At 45.9% G+C, this 13,830-nt stretch overlaps 1 protein-coding gene across 1 annotated transcript in view; it reads right to left on the bottom strand.

Moving 5' to 3' along the window:
• UBA7 (ubiquitin like modifier activating enzyme 7) overlaps nt 1-13,830 on the bottom strand; it is a 426,723-nt gene that overhangs the window by 318,982 nt on the left and 93,911 nt on the right. Inside the window, exon 13 of the mRNA XM_029599673.1 lies at nt 11,444-11,599. Coding sequence (XP_029455533.1) covers nt 11,444-11,599 — 156 coding nt within the window. The remainder of the gene's footprint in view (nt 1-11,443; nt 11,600-13,830) is intronic.

Raw genomic sequence — 13,830 nt, 5'->3', positions numbered from 1 at the left:
GCAAAGGTTAAGTCCTCAGTTGGAGACTTCCTTCACTCCTCTGGAGGAGAAGGATCTGACAGGAGACCATCCGAATCCTCGGAGGAAGACTCCATCTGATCATCCCTCCAGGGGGTCATAGGACCCTCATCCTCACTGTATGTCACAGGGGATGAGGCCCAAGGTACTCGGTCAACGTCTAGAGGTACAGGCACTGATGGAACTGGATGGGGAGGACTTGGCAATCCCGCCAGCCATGGTGGCGTTTCCTTGGAGGAACCTGTGACAACCACCATGTTGGTAGGAGGAACTGACACCAGCTGGGTTTGTAAGGTACCAATGAGCACATTGAATTTCTCCAGAAGCAGTACAAGAATGGGTGGTATTGGCTCCCTTGGTGCCATGGAACTGTGGCCCTGCAGCTGGACCCAATGCTCCAGCTCCTCCTCGAACATTGCTGTTGCCAACACAGACTGGGAGAAATCTTCCTTGGACCCACGAGGGGTAGCACCAGGACCAGTGGAGACTGTTGCAGACTTCGGGGGCATCATGGCAAAAGCCTCATGCCCGATACTGTGCATCAATGGGGACTGATGCCAATGCTTCTTGGTCTTCCCACGATGCTCAGCCCGGTCTTTCCCCAGTGCAAAGACTATGAATCTGTCAGCCTTGATCTGGAGGACATAGACCGTGGACAGTCTCCGGCACCCCCATCCACCAGCGAACTTGATGGAAGCAACGGCCCCGCCGATGTCGATGGCGAGGTGTCCAGCAATGTGGCTCAGAAGTCCTTAGATGCCGATATCGATGGGTCAGACTTCAACTCAAAGAGGTGCTCCATCTTGTCAAGTTAAAGCCACATCCATGTTCTCTCATTACAGGACTCTCTAGCGCCTGCTCACCCATCTCATGTGAACACCTGTTTCCGAGTGATGGCTCCATGGCTCTGGTCAGCTTTCCCATCTTTGATGACAGTGCCTCCGAGCATCAAGGCCCAGAGTACTGAATCTAGAACAAATAGACAGATGGACAGACAGGACCAGGACATGAGGCATTTTCTTGCAAAAAGAATGCTTAAAAATGTGCATTTTGATGCCAAAAATTGGAACAATACAAGAAATAAAGGCTGTTAGGACAAAACTGAAAGGAGATCTAGGAATACATCATATTACTCCCATTTTAAAGCAGCTTTATTGGCTACCAGTAGCACAAAAAATTGAGTTCCAGGTGTTAGCATTGTCATTTAATGTTTTGAGGGGATATGGGTCTGTAATACTTATGAAATGTTTTGCAGAGTTATTGTCCCAACAGAAATTTGAGGCCCTCAGACAAGCATTTTCTCATGATTCCTTCGGTTTGGGATACACATCTTTAGGAGATGCACAAGTGCGTGTTTTCCATAAGTGCACCCAGTTTATGGAACACATTACCTTTGAAGGTTAGGTTTATAATAGGGGATTTCAAAGCATTTCGTAAACAGTCAAAAGCTTGGTATTTTCGACAAGCATTCAATGTATCTTAATCTGCATTGTATTTGATTAGTTTTAATGCAATTGTTTTATGTATTATTGGCTGTGATGCATTTGATGTTCATGTTATATTGTACACACCTAGGATGGCTGTGGCTTGCAATAGGCAGAATATAAAAATTTTTAAATATATAAAATAAGAAGAGGAAGAAAGCAGATATGTAAAATCTTGCTGGGGCTGTTGCTACAAAGGACAATAATGATAGCCGCCACAGAGATTCCTTTTGAAAATTCTTCCAACATACAGGTGCAAAATACATGTGGAGCTCTGAATATGCAATCTCTGCACGTTCTTCAGCTTCCCGATATGTCTCCATGCTATTTTTATGCAAGTAAAAGTACCTGCAGTGAAGGGAGGGCTATAATCAAAACATGATTTTATGTAGGTAGAATTGTTTACCCATGTAAACGTTTTTGATAATCACTTCCTTAGCTCTTTTATGATTTTTTTTTTTTTGTTTGGAATACTTTTAGTTTCCTTACTGATTGAAAAAATTGAAAGGAAAAGAACATCTTGGGTATTGATATCTCCCTGGAACCCTTGAGGAGGCACTGCTACTGTAGGACAAGAGTTCTGCTGCCACCTGGTGGTGAGAGGGATAAACTTCAGGAATTACTGACTCCTCTCTCTCAGGGAATGTGCTGCTGCTCTTTTTTAAGCACAGTCACTGCTGCTCCTGAGAAAAGCAAAAGAATGTATTTTGGGGACATGGTGTCTACGATGTGAACACTTCTTTAAGGCACCTGAAACAGGGCAGAGACCATCAGTTCACTTCACATGGCAGCAGAGGCGGCTCAAGGCAATCTGCTGAATGAGGTGAGGGATGAGATGGTTCCCCCTCAAGCTGCGGTGCAGGTCAAATTACCAAGAGGGCCAATCACCAAGGGGGGGGGGGACGGGGACGGACAACCTTAGACTCTGGCCCTTTCGGTGATTTGAAAGGCTGGGAAAGGACAGAGGGCAGGGTCAGGGCTCCCAAAGGGAGAGGCAAATAAAATATCAGAGATAATTTTTCTAGGAAGCTGGCAATCCTGCCAAATTCCCAGGAACCCTACACCACCTGCTGCCCACCCTTCTTCAGCATCTGCTCCTAGGGATCTGGAAAGTGGGTGAATGGTGGGAGTCTGTGTGTGGCAAACACCAGTGCAAGTATATTAAGTACCCTAGGCTAGTGGTTCTCAACCTTTTTTTGGCCGGGACACACCCGACAGATGGTTCTCACATGCGTGACACGCTGAACATGTGACAGTCATGGGGCTATATGTAAACATACATTCTGCATCCACGGGAACCCCCTTGACCCCCAACAATGGATGCAGAGCAGAACTAGGGCATTACCCATAAAACTCACCATGCAAAAAAAAGATATTCTGGTTCTGATATCCCAGTAAAAGCAAAACAAACTCCTTTTACTACCAGGCAAAATAGCCTTCCTTATGAAAAGATAGTGATTTACCACTAATACATATCCTATTGAGAAAACACAACAAATACGATTGATACAAATGCCTACATGCTAGTTAAATACCTCACCTCGATCACACACCCTTCACCAAGTACAGAAAAACCACAAATTATAAATATGGAGACAGAAACTGGAATGGAAAACCAAAAAAGCCACTCTGCATGCAGTGCGAACCTGGAGAAATGGAAAGAGAGATATAGCACCTAACAGACTCTCAGGATTTGCAATAATGCACACAAACTAACCCACACAAAGTTACACCTGCTTTATGGAACACACTCAACAGCAACAACCCTATCTAATAAACACAACTATTAAACCAGGCCCTAAACACTAATACATTTCCTATTGGGAAAACAGAATAAGCCAAGCTGCTATACAGCCCCACACAGAAATAATTGTAAAGCTATACTAAAAATGTTACAAAACAGCTGCTGAACAGAATAATATCCAACAATTAAAAACTCATAAAAATTGTTAAAACATGTACAAATATCAATAAATATTTCAAAACAGCAGACATCGCATAATACCCAATAATTTAAATGTCAGTCAATCAAGAAAAATAACCTTAAAAAGCCACCTTTACTTAACCTCTCCAGCAACTCTCCTACTCCTTTCCCTTCCAGGCCAATAGCACTCACCAGAAGCAGCAAGGGCTGCTGAAGCTCTGTCCTCACAGTCCTCTTCCTTAGCGCCCACAACCAGTCACCCCCACCCCCCCAATTAGACCTCACGACCAGTCTCGGTCTCTCTCTCACACCAGTCATCTTCCTGACCAGTCTCTCTCTCTCACACAGAAACATATCACCACCCTGACCAGTGTCTCTCTTAATCACACTCATGGTCTCTTATATACAAGCTCTCAATCACACACAAATGCTCTCGCACCCATTCACACCAGCTCTTACCCAGGCTTTCATTCACATCCACAGACACAAGCTCTCACCCATGCATCCATTCACACCCACAAGTTCTCACCCAGGCATCCATTCATACCCACAGACACAAGCTCTCACCCAAGCACCCATTCACACCCACAAGTTCTCACCCAAGCACCCATTCACACCCACAGATACAAGCTCTCAGCCAAGCACCCATTCACACCCCCACACCCAAGCTCTCACCCAGGCTTCCATTCACACCCCCACACACAAGCTCTCACCCAGGCATCCATTCACACCCCCCCCCACACCAGCTCTCACCCAGGCATCCATTCACACCCCCCCCCCAACCAGCTCTCACCCAGGCATCCATTCACACCCCCGCACACCAGCTTTCACCCAGGCATCTATTCACACCCTCACACACCAGCTCTCAGCCAGGCACTCATTCACACACAGATGCACCAGCTCTCACCAAAAACTTCTTCCTTCACTGCAGGGATGTCTCCAGTTCCGCTGCGGCTTTACTCCGACAGGCCTTCTTTTTTCGCCACCACGGGAATGGGCTCCCGTGGTGGCCTCGGTCAGGGTCAGGTTTCCTCTTCGTCGCCACGGCCTGTGGCAGCCTTGCTTGGTCGGGGTCGGGTTTCCTCTTTGACGCCATGGGAATGGGCTCCCATGGCGGCTTTGCTTTGTCGGGGGTCGGGTTTCCTCTTCACCGTGCGGCCTTGCTTCGACGGAGTTCAAAAACTTCTATTCCTCCCACCCTACCCCCAGGCATTCTGATGCCTGCCTCACCGGCCAAAGGCTTCCTCCCTTCTTCTTATTCCCACTGGTAGGGAGGAGGCTTCCAATTGGCCTGCACAGGGACAGGCTGAATGAAGGAGGCTTCCCATTGGGCACTGGGGGTAGGAAGAAAGGAGGCTTCCAATTGGCCTGCAAGGGCTGGAAAAAGGCAAAAGGAAAGTAGAATGGGGTAGTGGGACATCGGGAGACCCGACACACCTGCCGGTGTTTGGCAACACACTAGTGTGTCGCGACACACCGGTTGAGAAGCGCTGCCCTAGGCAAACCTTACAGCCTTGTGCCCCCTCCTCCCCCCTGCCCTGATCGTCTCTGTACACAATTAAAAACTAATCATTTCTTATTCTCCAAAAAGAGATATTTTACATAAAAAGGACATTCAAAGTACAGTCTTTTGAGATAAAAATATCACTTACAATATGTAAATTATAATTACATGCACTGCCAACCAGAAAACCTTGCAAAAAAGACATTGGAATTCATATTGCATTAGACCACGTTGGGTGTGGGCTTCACCCTCAAAAAGCTAGGAGTAAAATGAATTACAGTTACAACACAATAAACCTCCCATACCAAAACAGCATGAACTGCCACTACTCACACAGTAACATCCCTAACCTATGAAAAGACAACACTGCAAATATTATACCAGGCCCTAAAACACAAGTACACCTCCTATTAAGACAGCAGAACAAGCCATGCTAAAATACCTCACCTTGGTCACACATGCAGAATACAGACAGATTCTCACCAAATACAGAATAAAGAGACTATAAAGCATAAACAAAAACATACAAACACTGAACTGGAAACCTCAACAAGTCAGATTCTGTATGCAATGCAAAGAGGGAGAAACAAACATCGCCAGTCCTCAAAAAACATATAAAATCAAGAAATATGGAACAATTATAATAGTAAAACCACACTAAAAAAAATATTTCAAAAACATCCTATGAATAAAACATTGAATAATTATAAATTCATAGAAATATTTTTTAAAATTTCCCAAACAATATTTTATTTCAAAATAGCAGACATCAAACTCCCAATAATGAAAACTAATAAGGATAAAAAAATTCCCCACTTGCCATACCTGGGAACTTTGATTTTCAGTCAACCTGAGCTTGTTATGAATTAGTGGGAGGCGGTGGAGGCTGAAGATACATTTTGAAAATGTGTATTCATGAGAGAACATGCTCACACTCCCTCTTCTCATTCACACACACGCTCACATACTCCCTTCTTCTCTCCTTCTGGAACACAGCTCATGTGACTGACGGGACTCCTCTTTCCTTCCAGAATGCAGGCCAATGCTGCGCCTTGCTCCTTTTTTTTTTTTTTCTTCAGTAAAATGAGCTGATGCTGTTCCTGCTTCTTCTGGCTACAGTGATTGAACCACCTCTTTCCCACTCATGTAGGCCCACGCAACACAACTTTCTCTTCTGGTCCCACGTGGGCGGGAAGAACAAAGAGGAACAATCACCATGGTCCTACCGCTGCTGCATGGTCCTCAAAACTGTGGCATTCTAGATGGCCCCCTAGTTCCCCAAATGCTTCCATCAACCTTGCACTGTCTCCCACTCACACCCACCCCCCTATGCAGACCTGCCCCCTCTCTACTTCCCAAACCTTTCCCCTTGCTCCCCTCTTCTTTCCCTTTCTGTCCTCTTTCCCTCAAACCTCCTTCCTCCGCACTCACTCACTCTCCATTACATTTCTTCCTTTTTTACTCATCCCCCTCTAACTCTTCCTTCACACCCCCTCACACTGGGTCATCTTCTTCCCGCTGGCAAAGTGTGAGAACCCCATCGATAAGTAATCGTCCAGTACCATTGTACAGTCTTCTTCCGGCCGGGGTGATGCAAGAACTCTGCAGCCTTGCCATTGAACTCCTACTGCTGGCTTATGGATACAAAGTGAGGCAGCCAACTGTAGAGCTGTTCTGAAGGGCACTTGCTGCCTCCCCAAAATTTTGCTGCCTCAGGTGGCCCTCTCACTCTGCCTAGAATTATAGAACTGCCCCTGACAGGCAGCTAAATCTGTTTCCCCCACTCCACCTCTTTCCAGTGCGTCACACCTTCTCTTACCCATGCTGGCCTCCTCCCCAAGCCCTTCCCAGCATAGAGGCTCCTACCCTGCACCTGCCCCATCATCTCGTCTGACAGCATGCTCAAGCAGCCTTCGGTAACCACAGAGACATGATGTCTGTATACAGTCACTGTCCCCAAGGTGCCCTACCTCTTCCTCCCCTGTGGGATTCCCTCTTAAGTCAGAAGTCTGGGCACATCAAGGACAGTCAGCATGCAAAGACACACACACGTCAAGTGGTTAGAGAGTGCAGCTTGGACACAATGCCTGAACAGGAACTGAGGAAGGTGAAAAGAGAAATAGAAAGGCATCACCAGAAGGGAGAGGATTACATGAAGTAAATGTGTTGATGGCAGGAAGATAGGGAGATGAAGTGAAGATGTTATAGCAGTGGTTGGGGGCGGGTGTGGATGCTGTGGAAGTGGATTTGAAAAGGGAGGCGAGAATGATGTGATGGCATGCCATGTAGGGGAGTGAAGGTGTATATGCAGAGGATGAGAGGGAGATGAATGGAGAAGGTGGTACTCAGAATACCAGCTTATGTAAGATGAAGTAAAACATCTCTCTAGCCTTAGAGGAAGACAACTATTTTTCTCTATGGAGAGGGATAAACCTCTGATTTTTCTGCTCCAAGAGCCCAGAAATCCTTAATCTAGCCCTGCCCTTCTCAATAACACCCATACTCTTTCTTGGTTGATTACCACTAGGATCTGTTCTTCAGCCCTCCCATGCTATGTGTTTTCTACATTCTCACTCCCTGCAGGTATTCTCATTTCCTCATATCATTCTTAGACTGATACACAAAGAGGTAGATTTTAAAAACATACGCATGCGCGTACTTTTGTTCGCGCACCAGGCGCGAACAAAAGTACACTGGATTTTATAAGATACCCGCGGCTACGCACGTATCTTATAAAATCCAGGGTCAGCGCGCGCAAGGGGGTGCACATTTGTGCATCTTGCGCGCGCCGAGCCCTGCACGCGCTGCCTGTTCCCTCCGAGGCTGCTCCGAAATCAGAGCGGCCTCGGAGGGAACTTTCTTTCTACCCCCCGCACCTTCCCTTCCCTTCCCCTACCTAACCCACCCCCGGCCCTATCTAGACCCCCCCCCCCATACCTTTATCGGAGAAGTTACTACTGCCTCCGGGCAGTAGTAACTTACGCGCGCCAGGCCCAGACACAGGCCGCTGTGTCAGGGCACTTGGCCATGCCCCCGGACCGCCCACACGCCCCCGACACCCCCCCCGACCCCTAACCGTGCCCCCTGGCCATGCCCCCGACCGCCCCTTTTTGAAAGCCCCGGGGCTTACGCGCGTCCCGGGGCTTGCGCGCGCCACCGAGCCTATGCAAAATAGGCTCGGCGCGCGTAGAGGGGGTTTGGGGTAGGTTTTCGGGGGGTATGCGCGTACCCCTTTGAAAATTTACCCCACAGCTTCTCCAGTAGTCTCTGTCCAATTCTTATCCTGCCTCGTATCTGCCTGGAAGCTCTCTATCTAATGCTTGCTCTATCCAGAAACCCAAAACCAGGATTTTCCAACTTCTTCCATGATTTCCTATCTTCCCCTAATGTCCTCTTGACTCTATCCCTTTCACTATCTCAGATTCTGTGAAAAATCTTGGTGTCATAACTGATCATCTCTCTTCACACTCTCTCCTTTCTGCTTTACCATCTGTTATTACTTAATATTTTGCATCTAACTTTAACATTTGTCTTTTTCTCCTGACTAGATTGGTGCGCCTTTTCAAGCTGAAGGCACACCTACATTAACAAAAATGTTGTGTAGCACACCAACTTCTATGGAGGCGGCAGTGTAGACATGAAGACTCAGAAGTAAAAGGGAAGCACTGAAAGCCCCCACCCCCAGCCTCTCTTCCAAATTTTAAAACAACGGGAGAGAGGAAGAAAAGATACACATGAACCTGCCAAAACAGACCAGACCTCCCTCTGCATAAAAGTGCAGGAGAAGAGAGAAGTCAATATGGGACGAGCAGCCAGCTTAGTTACCTTGGCTGCCACATGTAGCTGCCAGAGTTCCTGCACTGCTGCTGCTCCCAACACTCAGAATAAGTCGCATCTGGTGCTTAGTGCCTGCTCAAATAGAAACATAGAAACATAGAAATGACGGCAGAAGAAGACCAAACGGCCCATCCAGTCTGCCCAGCAAGCTTCACACTTCTTTTTTCTCATACTTATCTGTTTCTCTTAGCTCTTGGTTCTATTTCCCTTCCACCCCCACCTTTAATGTAGAGAGCAGTGATGGAGCTGCATCCAAGTGAAATATCTAGCTTGATTAGTTAGGGGTAGTAACCACCGCAATAAGCAAGCTACACCCATGCTTATTTGTTTTACCCAGACTGTGTTATTCAGCCCTTGTTGGTTGTTTTTTCTTCTCCCCTGCCGTTGAAGCAGAGAGCTCTGCTGGATGTGTGAAGTATCAGTTTTTCTTCTCCCCTGCCGTTGAAGCAGAGAGCTATGCTGGATATGCATTGAAGGTGAAGCATCAGGCTTATTTGGTTTGGGGTAGTAACCGCCGTAACAAGCCAGCTACTCCCCTCTTTGTGAGTGTAAATCCATTTTTCCACATTTCCTCTTGCTGTTGAAGCTTAGAGCGATGTTGGAGTGACAGTAAGCATGTGTATGTTTATTGAATAAGGGTATTGACTCCAGGCAGTAGCCGTCATTCTGGCGAGTCACCCACTCTTCATTGGCAGCCTCTTGACTTTATGGATCCACAGTGTTTATCCCACGCCCCTTTGAAGTCCTTCACAGTTCTGGTCTTCACCACATCCTCCGGAAGGGCATTCCAGGCGTCCACCACCCTCTCCGTGAAGAAATACTTCCTGACATTGGTTCTGAATCTTCCTCCCTGGAGCTTCAAATCGTGACCCCTGGTTCTGCTGATTTTTTTCCTACGGAAAAAGTTTGTCGTTGTTTTTGGATCATTAAAACCTTTCAAGTATCTGAAAGTCTGAAACATATCACCTCTGCTCCTCCTTTCCTCCAGGGTGTACATATTTAGATTCTTCAATCTCTCCTCGTACGTCATGCGATGAAGATCCTCCACCTTCCTGGTCACCCTTCTCTGTACCGCTTCCATCTTGTCTTTGTCTTTTTGTAGATATGGTCTCCAGAACTGAACACAGTACTCCAGGTGAGGCCTCACCAAGGACCTGTACAAGGGAATAATCACTTCCCTTTTCTTACTCGATATTCCTCTCTCTATGCAGCCCAGCATTCTTCTGGCTTTTGCTATCGCCTTGTCGCATTGTTTCGCAGACTTCATATCATTAGACACTATCACCCCAAGGTCTCTCTCTTGCTCTGTGCACATCAGCCTTTCCCCCCCCCATCGAATACAGTTCATTCGGATTTCCACTCCCCATATGCATGACTTTGCACTTCTTGGCATTGAATCTGAGCTGCCATATCTTCGACCACTCTTCCAGTTTCCTTAGATCCTGTCTCATTCTCTCCACTCCTTCCGGCGTGTCCACTCTGTTGCTGATCTTCGTGTCTCACTCAGTCTGGGAACAGGATACAGGCTGGAAGGATTCAGACGAGGTGGTGATCTGTGTAGTGTGTGCGCTGCCCAAAGTGGGGCCCAGCTATCCATGCCCTGCCTGCTGCTCCCTAATTACCACATTCCTGGGCTCATGCTATAGCTAGGAAGCAGCAGCAGCATGTATGATTACACATGTTCTCAGAAAGAAGCTCCCCCATGTTTAAGAGTCATTTCTGGTGTCTCTTGTTTCTATGAGGTGCTAAGAGCAGAGCCCAGATGCTGTCCTGGATCTGGGTATCAGACAGTGGTGACTTTTCCATGGCACACCTTATCAGGTCTGAAAGCACACTGGTTGGGAAACACTGCACTAGATTACTGCAGCAGCCTTCTCTCTGCTCTTCCCCTTAGACTCTTACAAATCTGTTGCCTCTCACGTATTACTCCTAGTCAGGATCTGACCTAACTTTCACTGAGTGATGCAGTGGGGCCTGGTGGAACCTGTCAATCAAGTTGAGCTGCTCTACAGTGAGAAAGTTTGTATAACTCAGACGCGCCTGACATTTCTCTGCTCCTCTGTCTTCATTGGCTCCCTGTCAAGGTCTAAACCATGTTCAAACATTTAATATTTACATACAAATGTGGTCATGGTCTCATATCTTTCTTCTCATCTCTGTTACAGGCTTCCTCGATCGGTTCACTCAAAATTGCATGTTCTCCTTTGTGTCCCCTTCACTAAGCAAGCTATTTCTTGAGGATAGGCTTTCTTCCCATTCCATGCAATAGGATTCCCTTACACAAGCTAAAAATCTATGCTGACGATTCTATCCTGAATCTTTTTTTTTTTTTTAATTCTTTCTTTATTAGAATTTTACAAGAAAACACCAAACACTAGAGAACATTAGAACCTATCCTGAATCTTAAGATCTGCTCTGATTTGTGCATCTTCTCTAAATTCATTACTTATCACATAACTGTACTGTTTCCCATCAGTGAAAGGCACCCTAGTAAGAGTCCCATATGAGAATCAAAATAAAGTGGAAGGGCTTAAGGGTACACTCTCATAAGGAGCAACATTCATGTGATAGCAAGAGAACCAGCACATAACCGAAACAGTGTGATGAGTGCACGGACAACCAAACATTGTTAGAAGTAATCCTGAGGGGGTTCAGGACGCACCAGACTTCACTTACAGATACATCGCTGGCTCGGAAGAGGAACTGGCGATTTAGGTTTGACCTCTCGATGGAATCCATGTCTGTCACAATGATGCTCCCACCCTTGCCAGCTCCAAGGCCAATCATTGCAAAGTTCTTCAGCAGCTCACAGCCAATGGCACCGGCACCCACCTACGGTACACAGACCAAATTGTTTGGCAAGAATCCCTTTGCTTGAGTCTAAAGTTAGCAGAATACCAGGAGCAGTCCCTCATCATCAGTGACACTCCAGGAGGAAAAGAAAGAACGAGGGTACCTTTAAATTATAATTTGTTTACCAATAGACCCTTTCCATGTGTCTGTATGCAAAGCCCCTTCATGGGGGACAATCAGAAGTACAAGAGAAGCCTAGAGCAGGGAGGTGGGCCTGGGTCTATCATGGCCTGTCCACTTTGGACTCAGGCCTACCCCAGGGATCAGTGGGCCTGCCTGAACCAGAGGACCCAATGGGGTGGACTCAGGGTTGGGAATCTCCTCAAGTTTCTGTCCTAGGTCCCTGGGCCCACCCAGGTTAACCTTGGGCCCTACCAGGAAAAAAAAAAAAAAAAATCAGACCTGGTTATGCCACTTGCTTAGAGGACAATTTCAAAAGGGATTTACTCAGGTAAATAGATTGCCCTGGATGAAAATAGTCCCCAATAGAGCAGAGTGTGTGTTTTCATAGTGTGCATACTTTTAGATAGACCTAAAAAGAGACATTCTGGGGAGAAGGGGGGTTGCTTAGGTTGGGGAAGGAAAGCAATGTACAGAAATTTGGAGGTCCATATTTAGACACAATCCAGATTGCAAAGTTAGCTGGATAAATTTATCTGGCTAACAATGGAGGTAAATTGAATTGTGCAACTACACTACTGAATATAGCCAGCTATCTTAAAGTTAGCTGGATAACTTTATCCAGTTAACTTTAGGTCAGCTCTTTGGCCTCACCAGACTTAACCGGGTAAGTTATCTGACTAAGTCTGCATATCGGAGTTAGCTGGATAACTTATCCGAGTAAAGAAACTCCTCCCCAAAAATCCCCCACTTTATCCGACTAACCTTTAGCTGGATAAGTACTCAAATATTCATTTAGCCGGATAACACACAAGTTATTCAGCTAAATACCTCTGAATCTGGACCTTTTATTTTCACAACTGTGCGCATTGTTTAGCCATGCACAGAAATAGAAGGTGCACTTCTTTCTACATGTGACCCTTCTAGGTGATATTCAAACAGAAACTGGCCAGATCTACCTTTGAAAACTAACTACAAGGTACATGTGGACACCTTGCAAGAGCAAGCTCTACTCAACATTACCACTTAATAGGGACACTGAAATGGGGAAAAAAAACCCTGCCTTTTCACCTGAGTGGTCAATATTGAGTAAGATGGTACGTGAGAAGTTATCCAGATAACTTTAGCTGAGTATTTAGGTGAACACATCTGGATAAATGTTCCATTAAATTTATCTGGAAAACTCATCACTAGCTTATAGAATATAGAAAAATAAAACTAGTGTACAACTGATTTTTCACCTCCAATATCTTAAAAAATTGTACCCTAATCCTAACCCACTATAACCCCTTATCAGTAAAAAGATCAGTCTCTGTTCAGCAGTCACAGACAGGGAAGCAGCCAATCCCCATTCAGTACTGAGTTTTGAATAGGTCTTTAAACCCCCGAGTAAACTGAACAAATTAAAACTTAAGTGCTGATGCCGGACCGCTGTACCGACACTTGGTATTCAGCGGAGCAGAAGAAAGGAACGGGCTCGCCTCCTCCCACGCTGCACTGGGGACACTTTTGAGGGTTTGGAGGTGGAGAGATTTGTGCTCACAAATTTTTTTTTTAAGGTAGGAGATTGGGGGGGGGGGAAATCAGCACCACTGAACCTCTTCAATTTTTTTAAGATTTTGGAGGGTGTGAGGAGGCTGCTTAGCCCACACTATCTTTTTAAAAAAATGGGAGCAGGGAGGGAAAATTCTGCCCTTGCTCGGCAGCTAACTTTTTTTTTTGTTTTGTTTTAATGTTTTGTTTTTTTTTAGCTATCCAGCTAACTTTAGGACCTTAATTTTTCTGAGCAGAGTTAGCAGGATATATTTTAGCCATGCCCCGGAACACCCCAGACACCACCTCTTTTAATCCAGCTAAATTTTATGCAGGTAATGACTTACGCAGACAAAATTTAAATGGTGAAATGTGGGAAATATTCAAACATGGGGTTTTGTCCAGTTAACTTCAGACGTTAGCTGGACAAATATAGATTTCCGAATGTCCTCGATCCAAGAATACTTGGAAACCTGAGAAGAAGGGAACATAATTCCTGAGGAGGACAATTTTCAAAGAGATCTAGGCCCTAATAGCAGAGTTAGCACAGAGATCGT

The sequence above is a fragment of the Rhinatrema bivittatum genome, chromosome 4 (assembly GCF_901001135.1).
Source record: "Rhinatrema bivittatum chromosome 4, aRhiBiv1.1, whole genome shotgun sequence".
NCBI classification, from domain to species: domain Eukaryota; kingdom Metazoa; phylum Chordata; class Amphibia; order Gymnophiona; family Rhinatrematidae; genus Rhinatrema; species Rhinatrema bivittatum.
Note: the sequence above shows the minus strand (reverse complement) of the source record. Positions and strands in the feature narration are given on the sequence as shown.